This window comes from Esox lucius, chromosome 1 (genome assembly GCF_011004845.1).
Source record: "Esox lucius isolate fEsoLuc1 chromosome 1, fEsoLuc1.pri, whole genome shotgun sequence".
Classification (NCBI taxonomy): Eukaryota; Metazoa; Chordata; class Actinopteri; order Esociformes; family Esocidae; genus Esox; species Esox lucius.
The window spans coordinates 10585788-10597733 of record NC_047569.1 but is presented as its reverse complement, the minus strand read 5'-3'; the positions used below and the strand labels follow the sequence as shown (position 1 = coordinate 10597733).

The 11946-nt window shown below is 39.0% G+C and overlaps 1 protein-coding gene across 2 annotated transcripts in view; it reads left to right on the top strand.

The window, feature by feature from the left end:
- The first annotated feature begins 225 nt into the window (after positions 1 to 225).
- Positions 226 to 11946, top strand: part of LOC105022399 (cGMP-dependent 3',5'-cyclic phosphodiesterase) — a 190995-nt gene continuing 179274 nt past the window's right edge. Inside the window, exon 1 of one of the 2 annotated variants that reach the window (XM_020048771.3) lies at positions 226 to 449. In XM_020048771.3, coding sequence (XP_019904330.3) covers positions 382 to 449 — 68 coding nt within the window. In that variant the 5' untranslated portion in view covers positions 226 to 381. The remainder of the gene's footprint in view (positions 450 to 11946) is intronic. The other variant, XM_020048785.3, reaches the window with a different exon arrangement.

The following is an 11946-nucleotide window of genomic DNA, read 5'->3' as shown; positions in this document are numbered from 1 at the left end:
ACTGCCAGCAATAAGAAGGACAACCAGGAGACTGGGGTGAAATAAAAGCAGGTGATCCACAGCAGTCAAAACTCTCATTGTAGCCGCCGCGAGCGCTCTGTTCCCGTTATCTGCTCTCGCTTCACAGAGCCGTAGTATTTCTTGCCGAAGCCCAGCCAATCCCTGCGCGCTTCCAGAGCGGTAGAGAAGAGAGATAAGAAGAGAGAGAGAAAGAATAGAAAATCACACCACACATCCATCCATCCTCTCGTCCCAACGTTAACACACCATTCACTCTCTCCGCAGCTCCTCGCGTCGCTCTGTCCTCGCTCCGGGCCACTCGAGGAAGACAGCTGTTTGGCGGGTGTATAAGCTACCGGTAAGCGCAAGTCAGGATGCGCGATGGGACAGGCGTGTGGACACGCTTTCCTCTGCCGTAGCCAGCAGTGCCAGCCCCCTGCTTCAGAGATGTAAGTGCTACGGACCTGCCCGTTTTTATTTTATATTGTGTGAGAGTGATACGCATAGCGGAACCTACAGACTATATATCAAGTGAGTTAAGTAGTAGGCAACAATCAAAATCTGGTGCGGCTCGACTCTGTTCTAGGCATTGCGCGCGTGTGTGTGTGCACGCGTGTTTCCAGGTGGCCGGGGATGTTCACAGAGTTTACCGGCTGATGATTAACTATAGCTTAAGATAGTCTACTGCAAAATAATGTTACCGGAATTTGAGCGTATGTAAACGAGAGACACAGTATGTCTATGTATGTGTTTGTAACGTGTTTGTAGAATACACAAAGAGCTGGCTACTTTACTAAAAGCCCCACCATCGGTGCAGAAAGAACAGAGCACATGATCTGACTCCTAGTTTGCTTTTGATGTTTCGCCAATGTGTGTGTGTGTGTGTGTGTGTTATAAACTCGCTTTGATGAGGATATTTATGTCTTCAAGGGAGTTTGTCTGGGCAGTGTCAATAAAGTGCCAGCGGCAGGAGAATATAGTAATTTTGGTGTATTGGTTTGGAGCTGCTAAGACCAGTGGGACTTCCTACTGGATAGGTCCTCAATAACTTGACTGTGGCAAATTTCATTTTTCTTTTTATTAAAGGGGCTATCATGTGTTAGGCCTAGTGTGTAGTGTGTATGTGTATGTGCTTTTGAGAAATTGCTTATTTATTGAGCACTCCACATGCTGTGGGATTCTGCCATTACAGATTTCCCAGTTGTAGCTGTCCACATAATACACACCCTTTTCTATCAAGGGGTAAGACACTGATAGATTTGGATTGAGCTGACGTTGTCACTTCTCACCGGTAGAGGGCATTCTGACTGGGGTTAGTTGGTTGGTGTGTCAGGTGTACAAGGTCACAGGTTAACTGATTGAAGCGATGCATGGGTGGAGATGGAGGTTCATTTTGTTTCTACTGCTGTTAAAAAAATCTTAATTGCCACTGTAGTTCATCAATCTTTTCATCTGTCGAGGCACGTTTTTAGTAATTAAATGGTAACATTACCCCGCTGTATATCCCCGACAATAGGTCATTAGCGTGTCAAAAACACTTTTCCACCGGCATTGAGTGGCAAATTAAATAACCCCCACATGAGGATTTGTTCTGAATGGGCTACTGTGCAGTTGGGTAAGCCTGACTGCCATGTTCTCTTCAGTCCTTGAAGCATAATAGTAGGTTGCCTTGTTGAAGAAGACAATCAACTGATGTAGAACCCAAACTTTTGACCTGGAAATGTATAGGCAACCTGCTATTATGTTATATTTTCTGGAATTGCAGAGACTGGGAATTGACTAAGTTTTTTATAGGTGACTTTCACAGGTGTTACAGAATTAGAACTTTTTCGTAAGTTGTGTTTTCACAAAAATATATTGTTGGGAAGAGTTGTTGCTACAAACTAATCAATTTAAAGGTAAGTTTGCTGTAATAATGGTGAATGTGCGTACCATTCATGCCTTAAGTGGTCATAAATAGGTAAAAATACAATGTCATTATAGAAGCATAGGCTTACTTAACTGTAAATGTAATACATTTTAAATAGGCATTAAAACTGAGATAAAATTGCTGAATTATTTGTGGTATAAGAATTTTTAGACAATCATATTATGTAAGCTTAGTGGAAATCACAAATGACTGACCTTATTAAAATTCAACACTTCCACCAGTTATAGAGTATGGCAGATCAGCAGTGAGTTAACAGACTGATGGCATGGGGTAATTCAGATGGAGGTTTCTGATCTGATTGCTCTAACCTGTAGTGATGTTGCCAAACCTCGCCACCTGGGATTAGATCATCAGGAATTCAAAGATCCATTTCCATGAAGACACAAGGCAGTCCTGTATGACATTCCACCCATCCATTCCGCCCATCCGAGTTGAGCCAGTTCAAAACACACTCTATGTGACACCCAGGCACTCTGGCAACCAAGATTTAAACTCCTGCCTGCAAAGCTGTACTACGAGGCAATGACATAGAAATGCACTTTCCTCAAATTCCCTAAAGTCTCAACAAAAATGGCCTCTGAGTGCTTGCTTTCTATTTTCAGTGGAGTTGTGTGGAATATCTTAAGGACCAGCTTTGTATCCACATGGGAAGATATACTGACATGACAGGAGGATGACTGATGAGAGTTCCCGTGGGACATTATAGGGTGTCCACTTGATTAAGAGGTATTCCAGGTTGGAAGAGACATAATTTTTGTTCCTGTATGTTAGGATTATAATACTATGACTTACTCCACCCCACTTGTCGCTATTGTTTTTTAATCCTCAAATGTAAATGCTATGAACTCTGAATGCAGTAAACTCTTTGAGCCATGGTGAAAGGAAGGGCTTGAGTCAAAGTGTAAACAGAGAAAGGTTTCCCTCAGCATCACTCGGTCTGCCTCAAGGCTGACACTCCAGCCTGGTGGGTATTTAAAAAATAAATCTTTATATATACATAGAAAACAAGTTTTACAGTTGTGCCTGTTATTACAGCAATAATAAAAACACATACAAAGATATGAAATACTCACACATTAAGAAAAGCAATCACAGTGAACAATAAAAAGATCATTTAGCAAACATTTAGAGTAATTGTCAAAAAAAGTTTTTACCTAACCCTGAATAAGACTTTATTATCTCTAGGACTGGCCAGTCATGAGAGAACATTCTCACAGAGTTACAGATATAATAAATATGCCCAGTTAACAGTAAGAACGCAAAATTGAATCCTGTAGAACTTCTTTGTGAACTAAAATAAAATACAATCTATAATATATCTGGAGTTGCTGAGATAACTCTAAAGCCATAACCAGCTGTCTATGGCAAAACCATATGAGGTCAGATTTACCAGCAAAATGGAATAATCACCTGTATTGAAAGCCGTTCACGTATCAACATAATTTCTTAATATAAAAAAAGAAAGCTGGTAAAATGTTTAGCTGACTACAGCCTGTCAAATTTTTCAGCCCTTGTGGTTTTCCTTGAGATGATAGCTTGTGAAGTGTTAAGGTACTGCTGTTCACTTTCCTTGACCAAATTCAGCAAAAATGATCAACGTTAGTGTCCTGTATAATTACTTTATTCAGATGTATTCCCCTTTTATTTGGAGGTGATCTGGAAAAGATAGCATGCTGCAATAATGTGGCAAATTACCTCCATGAACAATTGTGTTTTTATCATTAATGAGTCCTGTGTTCAAACCTGTCTTTTGTAAAAGTATGGTTGATGAACTGTTCTGTAGAGTTTTTCCAGTTTTCCAGAATTTGTCTGGATTTCCATTACACCCAAGTAATGTGGTTACATGATAGTCCAATTTAGCTTTTCTAACAAGGTCTATGCACTATCCATTCAGAACTTGAAGATTAAGTGTTCTAGCTTTGGCCCAAGCCCCATCTCTCTGGTTAATAAAATGTCAGAAGTGATCCAGGGGTTGGATCTGCTCCTCACTTGTACGTTTTAATGTGGAGCATTCCCAGCTGGAAGTAAAAACATTTGTGAAATGCTGAAAATATTGAGGGTACACAAAAGTTTTCTGACAGGACACCCTTTTCAATGGGTATAGAAATCTAGTCCTCTTTACATGTACTGTAATAGGAGCTAACCAGCACCAAGAGATCACAGTATAGTAAAGACTCTTTATTAAAATATAGGGGAGGCCACTATTTTAAATATTTGGGAGTGTGGTTTGCCTACGGCTGTAGTGCAACAATCAGTGACAGAGTTAAACATTCCACCTCATAGAATGTCTTGTGTTATGTCATTACTAGTGTTGCCAAACGATTAAAACATCAGTATTGCTGCTATTGGCCATTTTAGAATGTGCTCACATTTGGTGCTAACATTTTTTTCCATTTAAATGCTTACTTTGAGTTTGATACCTGGTGGAACTGCTAATTATCAACCCCCAACTAATTAAGTGGCAATAGGTCAGTAACATGATTGGGTATAAAAAGATCATCCCGGAGAGGATGGTCTTTCAGAAGTAAAGATGGGTAAGGTTCATTACTGTGTGAAAGACTGCATAGGCAAATCTGGCAAAAATGAAAGAATAACGTTTCGCAACGTAAAATTGCAAATTTTGGGGATCTCATCATCTACGGTAAATAATATCATTAAAAGATCCAGAGAATCCGGAGAAATCTCTGTACGCAAGGGACAAGGTCAAAAACTAAAATTGGATGGCCGTGATCTTCGGGCCTGCAGGTGGTACTGCATTAAAAACAGACACCATTCTGTAGTTGACGGGCTGCATGAGTGCAGAAACACTTCTGAAAACAATTGTCTCAGAACACAGTACATTGCTGCATCCACACATGCATGTTAAAACTATACCATGCAAAGAAGAAACCATGTATAAACAATATCCAAAAACACTGCCGCTGTCTCTGGGCTAAGATGGACTGAGGCAAAGTGGAAAACTGTCCTGTTGCCTGACAAATCAACATTGTAAATAATTTTTGGGAATCATTGATGCTGTGTCCTCTGGACTAAAGAGGAGAGGGACCCTGAACCTTGTTATCAGCACACAGTTCAAAAGCCAGCATCCGTGATGGTATGGGGGTACATTAGTTCACGTGGCATTGGTCACTTGCACATCTGTGAAGGCACCATTAATGCTGAACAATATATACAGGTTTTGGAGCAACATATGCTGCCATCCAGACTACATATTATTTAGGGAAGTCCTTGCTTATTTCAGCAAGACAATGCCAAACCACATTCTGGACATAATTACAACATAATGGCTCCATTGTAAAAGAGTCTGGGTGCTAAATTGGCCTGCAAACATTTGGAGCATTATGAACCGAAAAATATGACAGAGACCCCAAACTGGTGAACAGCTGAAATCCTATATCAAGTAAGAATGGCTAAACATTTCACTTTCAAAACTATAGCAATTGGTCTCATCAGTTCCCAAACACTTCAGAGGGTTGTTAAAAGAAAATAGGATGAAACACAGTGGTAAATCATCTTTTTTTTTTGCTTGTTGCTGTCATCAAATTCTAAATGGACGTATGCTTTTCCAAAAACAAAATAATTACTCTGGTTCAACGTTTGATATGTTGTCTTTGTAAGATTTTCAATTAAATATAGCGATGAATGATTTGCACATCATTGCGTTCTTTATTTGTTTGCATTTAAGGCATTTTTGGAAACTTTTGAAAGCATCTATTTAAAAGAAATGTTCACTGAAATGCATAGTTACAGACATTGGAACTTTGGGAGTGACACCCCCAACAAAGCAAAGCCCTTTATTTCTGTGAAGGAATAGCGATACATAACATAACAGGGAGGTGTCTGTTCTGGTTTAAGCATTAGGTCCAGGGGGAAAGCATTGAGTGTATTGCCTAGGGGCCACAAACTAAACCTTAGTCCTCAAAGCCAGTTCCACTATGTTTTTTAATTGCAACCCTCTAATCAGGGACCTATAAAGACCTGGGACACCGGGTGCATGCAGTTGATGATGAGGTTGAACAGAAAACCAGCAAGTTCCAGACTTTGTTGAGTAAGTGCCTAGAGCACTTGTTCCCAACCTTTTGTCAAAAGTGGCACACCTTGATGGGATAAACAATACTGTGCTACACCTGCAGTGAGTGACACGTTTCTCCATATTCAACCACTTTGAATGTAAAATGATACAATGATTTGGCAACCCGTAAACCTGGCCATTCTTTTTTTATCTTTTCTTTTTTAGATTAACCAGGTTTGAATCTTGTGGTGTAGCCTTTGAGGTTTGGAATATGTACTCTTCTGCTTATGGCTTATTACCTAGCTAATAACCTTTTGGTGTTCATTGTATATTATGACTGCAAAATAGTTTATATGCTGACAGTTCTGCTAGTAGCCAATAATTACTATTTTAACTCAGGAAAAATTTTAATGTATGTAGAACAGCAAACAGACAAATTAAATCATTTTTATTTATACATTTGACTTTATTTAACTGAATCCCCCAACTAACATTCTTTTTCTTTGATTTTAATCTTGAAAGTCGACATCCGGTTTAGCATCTGCCATGTGAGGGAGCATAACGAAGTTCATGGCAGATGCTTTGGCGGAGATATTAGATTTTTTTGAACCTCCACTCCTTGCTCGCGCACATCGTACACTTGAACCGAAACCTGCGGAGGGTAGCCGACCGCGAGCCTTCGTAATTTGCTCCTATGAATGTGCTGAAGCTATTATGTCTCATTTTCTCTGGGTCAGAAACTATTGAAAGCACTTTACTCAGAGGTGTGGTTTAATATGTTAGGATTTATTCTTTGATTATAGCAATCTTTTATTTAATTGTATAGGATTATAATTTTTATTTTATATGTATCAGAATTCATTGGCTGTATTTGTTATTTGTTTGCGGAGATGCGTATGAGGTAAGAATCACAATATTTTGCATGCACATTGGGGTTTTTCCTCAGGGTAGCATACACTCCAGATGGGCGAGTGTTAGCTTAGGTCAAGGGCGCGAGGTGGGGGGTGGCTGTGAGGGCGGGGGGCAGTTTTTTCTTCAAAAAACTCACCTCTGTTCATCTGACCATTTAGATTGAAAAAAGACTGGGTGGGTCAAGTCTATCATTCACATTTTCAGTTTAAGTCCAGGGGCTGTGCAATTCTGGTACATAAATCCACTCCGTTTGCCATATCACAAGTAATTGCAGATCATAAGGGCAGATATGTCATTGTAACAGGAACATTCTTTTCAACCCCCCTAATTCTTGCTAATTCTTGCTAATGTCTCCTTTATGTTTCCTTTATGACCTCCTTTTTATCATGTATACCTGACCTTCACTCTCATTCATTAGTCCTGGGCGGTGATTTTAATTGTGTGATGTGTCCATGACTTGATAGGTCCTCGAAAAAAGTTATATCTCTTTCAAAATGTGCAGCGATTATTCAATCTTTTCTGCATAGCTATGGTATTTGGATCCATTTCGCTTTATAAATCCTTCCGCGAGGAAATATTCATTTTTTTCAAATGTACATCATTCTTATTCACAAATTGATAATTTTTTTCTATATAACAAACTTCTTCCGTATCTGCAGAATTGTTCATATAAAAGCATAGTAATATCTGATCATGCACCGGCTGTTCTGGAACTTAGCTTTCCTAAAGCACCCCCAAAGCATCATCAATGGTCCTTTAACACTGGTCTATTAAGGGATAAAGAATTTGTAAAATGTATTCTTGTCTAATACAGGCTTCTAGTTGTTCAACTCTCTTAGGTTATCTTTGTCGCACCTTCCTCTTTGTGATGCGTCAAATGTTTTCTATGGGTGAAAGATCTGGACAGCAGGCTGGCCATTTCAGTACCCGGATCCTTCTATGCAGCCATGACATTGTAATTGATGCAGTATGTGGTCTGGCATTGTCATGTTGGAAAATGCAAGGTCTTCCCTGAAACAGACGACGTCTGGATGGGAGCATATGTTGTTCTAGAACTTGGATATAACTGTCAGCATTGATGGTGCCTTTCCAGATGTGTAGGCTGCCCATGCCACACTCACTCATGCAACCCCATACCATCAGAGATGCAGGTTTCTGAACTGAGCGCTGATAACAACTTGGGTTGTCTCTTTGTCCGGATTACATTGCGTCCCAGTTTTCCAAAATGAACTTCAAATTTTGATTTGTCTGACCACAGAACACTTTTCCACTTTGCCACAGTCCATTTTAAATGATCCTTGGCCCAGAGAAAATGCCTGCGCTTCTGGATCCATTCCTTTTTTACTCCCAACTTTTTTGGGATCGGGTTTGTATATCTTCTTTTCTTGAACTCAATAGTACTCAGGGTATGGCTTATTCTACCATTTGGGAGACCTTGAAATGTTATCTGCGTGGTTGCATAATTTCATATTCGTCTTATAAAAATAGAGATCGAAAAAGGCAACTTGACAAATTATCTAGTGCTATATCAGCTATTGATGGTCAGTACTCACTGAACCCGTCTCCCAACCTTTATAAAGAGCGTCAGATTTTGCAGACAAAATATGATCTGTTTTCGACAGAAGAGGCTGAGAATTTGTTTTTACGAGCTCAACATAGGGTCTATGAGTTTGGTGATAAGACGGGTAAATTGTTAGCTTATCAAATTCGTAAATCGCAAATGTCACGTTTGGTACCCCAACTTAAGTTACCTTCAGGAATTACTACCACTGACAATAAAGAAATAAACTCTCAATTTAAACAATACTATGGACATTTGTATACCTCGGAATCTCCTCAAGATGTATCTTTAATGAAAACTTTCTTAGATATATTAGATTTCCCCACTGTAGAGGAGACTTTGTGTTCAAATTGAAGAAATAGCTGATGCGATTGCTTCCTTGAAAACAGGCAAGGCCTCGGGTCCCGACGGTTTCCTGTCTGATTTTTATAAAGCATTTTCTAAATTACTATGCCCTGTATTGCTTTTGTTTTTTTTAGAGAGTCTTCAAAATGCCAAGTTGCCCCCAACCTTCTATTAAGCTACTATTTCATTAATTCTTAAGAAAGATAAACCCCCCTAGATTGTGGTTCTTATCACCCCATATCGCTTTTAAATTGTGATTACAAGATACTAGCTAAAGTATTATCCCTTCGGCTTGAAAAAACATTACATGGAGTCATTTCACCTGATCAAACCGGGTTTGTTCGGGACAGACACTTTTTTTAATATTAGGCGTCTTTTTAATGTTTTGTATTCACCCCATTCCAACAATGCTGAAGTTGTGGTCTCACTAGATGCTGAAAAAGCATTTGACCGCATTGAGTGGGGCTATCTTATAAATGTTTTGGCGAGGTTTGGATTTGGTTTAAAATGTATTTCTTAGATAAGGCTCCTTTATGCTACCCCCAAAGCATCTGTACGCTCAAACAATATTATTTCAGATCCTTTTCCACTGTGTCGAGGCACGAGACTTGGTTGTCCCCTTTCCCCCCTTCTATTTGCTATTGCTATTGAACCTTTGGCAATTGCTTTACGTGCTGACCCAGAGGTGCAAGGCATTTTTCGTGCTGGTCTAGAACAGAGGGTTTCTTTATATGCTGGTGATTTTATTTTTATCCAATCCCCTAGTCTCAATTCCTTGAGTTCTTTTAATATTGGACACGTTTAGTACTTTTTCAGGTTATAAATTTAATTTTTCCAAGAGCGAATTATTCCCAGTAAATTCTGCTGCATTATAACTCACAACAATTCAGAGTTGTTAACAACCAATTTAGATACTTAGGTGTCCAAGTGACTCGTAAACATGCTGACTTGTTTAAAGCCAATTTTAGTCCTTTATTTGATCTCACAAAATCTTTTTATCATGGAACACCCTTCCTCTCTCACTGATAGGAAGGGTTAATGTAATCAAAATGAACATTCTTCCCAAGTTTTTCTATTTATTTCAATGTTTGCCAATATTTGTTCCCAAGTCATTGTTCTTATCTCTGGAAAAGGCTATCTCGTCATTTATTTGGAATAACAAGCCTAGGAGAATAAGTCTAAAGCATCTTGTTAAGCCAAAAGAGGTGGGAGGTTTGGCTTTGCCTAACTTTCAAACGTATTACTGGGCAGCCAACGTTAGAAACTTACTGTACTGGTACCGGCATGATTTGCAACTGTACAAACCTCTCTGGGTGCAGATAGAGGCTGTTTGTTGTTCCCCAGTCACACTGACATCTTTGCTCTGCTCTTCTATCCCTCCTACTCATAGTATCTCACTTAATAACCAACTGTTAAACAATCTCTGAGGATTTGGACTCAGTTCCGCCGAACTCTAGAGCTTAATGGACTTTCTTCAGCTGCACCCATTGCTAGTAACGCTTGCCAGTAAACCTGGCACACTAACTTAAGAAGGATACATTCTTCTTCAGTTAGCTCTAGACATAGGCTTATTCAATTTAAGGTAGTGCATCGTTTTTATTGGTCTAGGGTGAAACTGTATAGGCCATGATATTTCCTGATTTAGACCACACCTGCCCACGCTGTACTACAGAACCAGCCTCTCTGTTTCATTCTTTCTGGTCCTGTCCTAAGTTATTGAGGTTTTGGGGGGGAATTTTTAGTTCTATCTCAGAAATCCTTACCACAGTTATAGATCCCAACCCATTGACAGCTATATTTGTGGTCCTTCCGGAAAATCTTAAACTTACAACTTTAGAGAGGGATAATATTGCACTTTGCACACTATTGGCTAGAAGACTTGTACTAATTAATTGGAAGCTGCCATCTCCTCCAACCTACCGTCAGTGGGCTTTGACCTACTTTTTGCCCTCAAACTTGAAAAGATTAAATTTGGAGTTAGAATGAATCCCAAACTTTTCTTGAAATCTTGGAGCCCTTTTTTGGATTATTTCACGGAGACAAACTCTGGATAAAACCCTTTTTTCTTTTCTCTCTCTGATTTATTTTGTTGTTTATATGTATATGCATATGTTACTGTGATTATATGTTTATCTGTATGTGAGTATTTATTATGCTTGTATAATTTTAGCCTTTTTTCCCCTTCATTTCATTATGCAAGATTCTGATACTTGTACTGTGCTTGAGAAGCTTTTCCTAATGAAAAAATAAAAAATAAAATCTTGAAAGTCAACACATTTGATTGAATGTCATTAATAATCAGATTTATTAATACATATGTTTGTACATTTTAGGTTTTGTCACAGAAATCATAAAACAACATCATAGAAAGGTAAATGGTAAATATACTAATAGTCAAATATATCTTCCCTCTTTAATGATTAATCATTTTTGCCAGCTAAGAAGAGTGAATGTCTCTCACTGAGTGAGTGAGTGACTGACTGACTACCCCTTGTTATATAGCGTAGTGGTTAGAAAAGCGAACTATAGGTCCCAAGTTCGTATCTCCTCGGGTGAAGCAAAGTATGCATTATGAATTATTCATTATGAGAACTTTGCTGGCTAAAACCTCCAGTGACCACATTATTGTAAACCTGAAATGAAACAGTTTACAGTTATAGTGCGACAGTTTCTGGTGGAATACGCATCCGGACATGTGTTTTGGGTCAGGATAGCCAAACATTTGCTGGCTACAACATAGGCTACAGTAGTTACGTTACAGTAAGCCTTAACTAAAACTGTATATGGTTATATTGCGACTGTTTCTGGCATGGAGTAGTTCATCTTCAGTCTCACTAGAAATTGCTCAATTCCTATGACTATTCCAGTAAGTTAGTAGATACTGGTAAAGCCTATTACTGGCTAATAAGCTGTTCAAACGGCCAGTGGCAAAAACTTAAAGTTCATAAACGCTATTTGTGGTGGAGGTAAACTTAGTAAGAAACATTAGTCACGTTGAGCTCTGTGGTGTAGTGCTTAGCGACGCAGCCTTTCGTGCGGTTGATCCTGGTTCGAAACTCAAGAGGGCAATACTTTCTATTGCGGTTCGGCTGAACTAGGCTTGCCTGGTTTCTTGTTTCAATAATATGTGTAAATAGAAAATAACATTTCCCAAAACAGTTGCACATGATTCAATTGTGCAGGTCT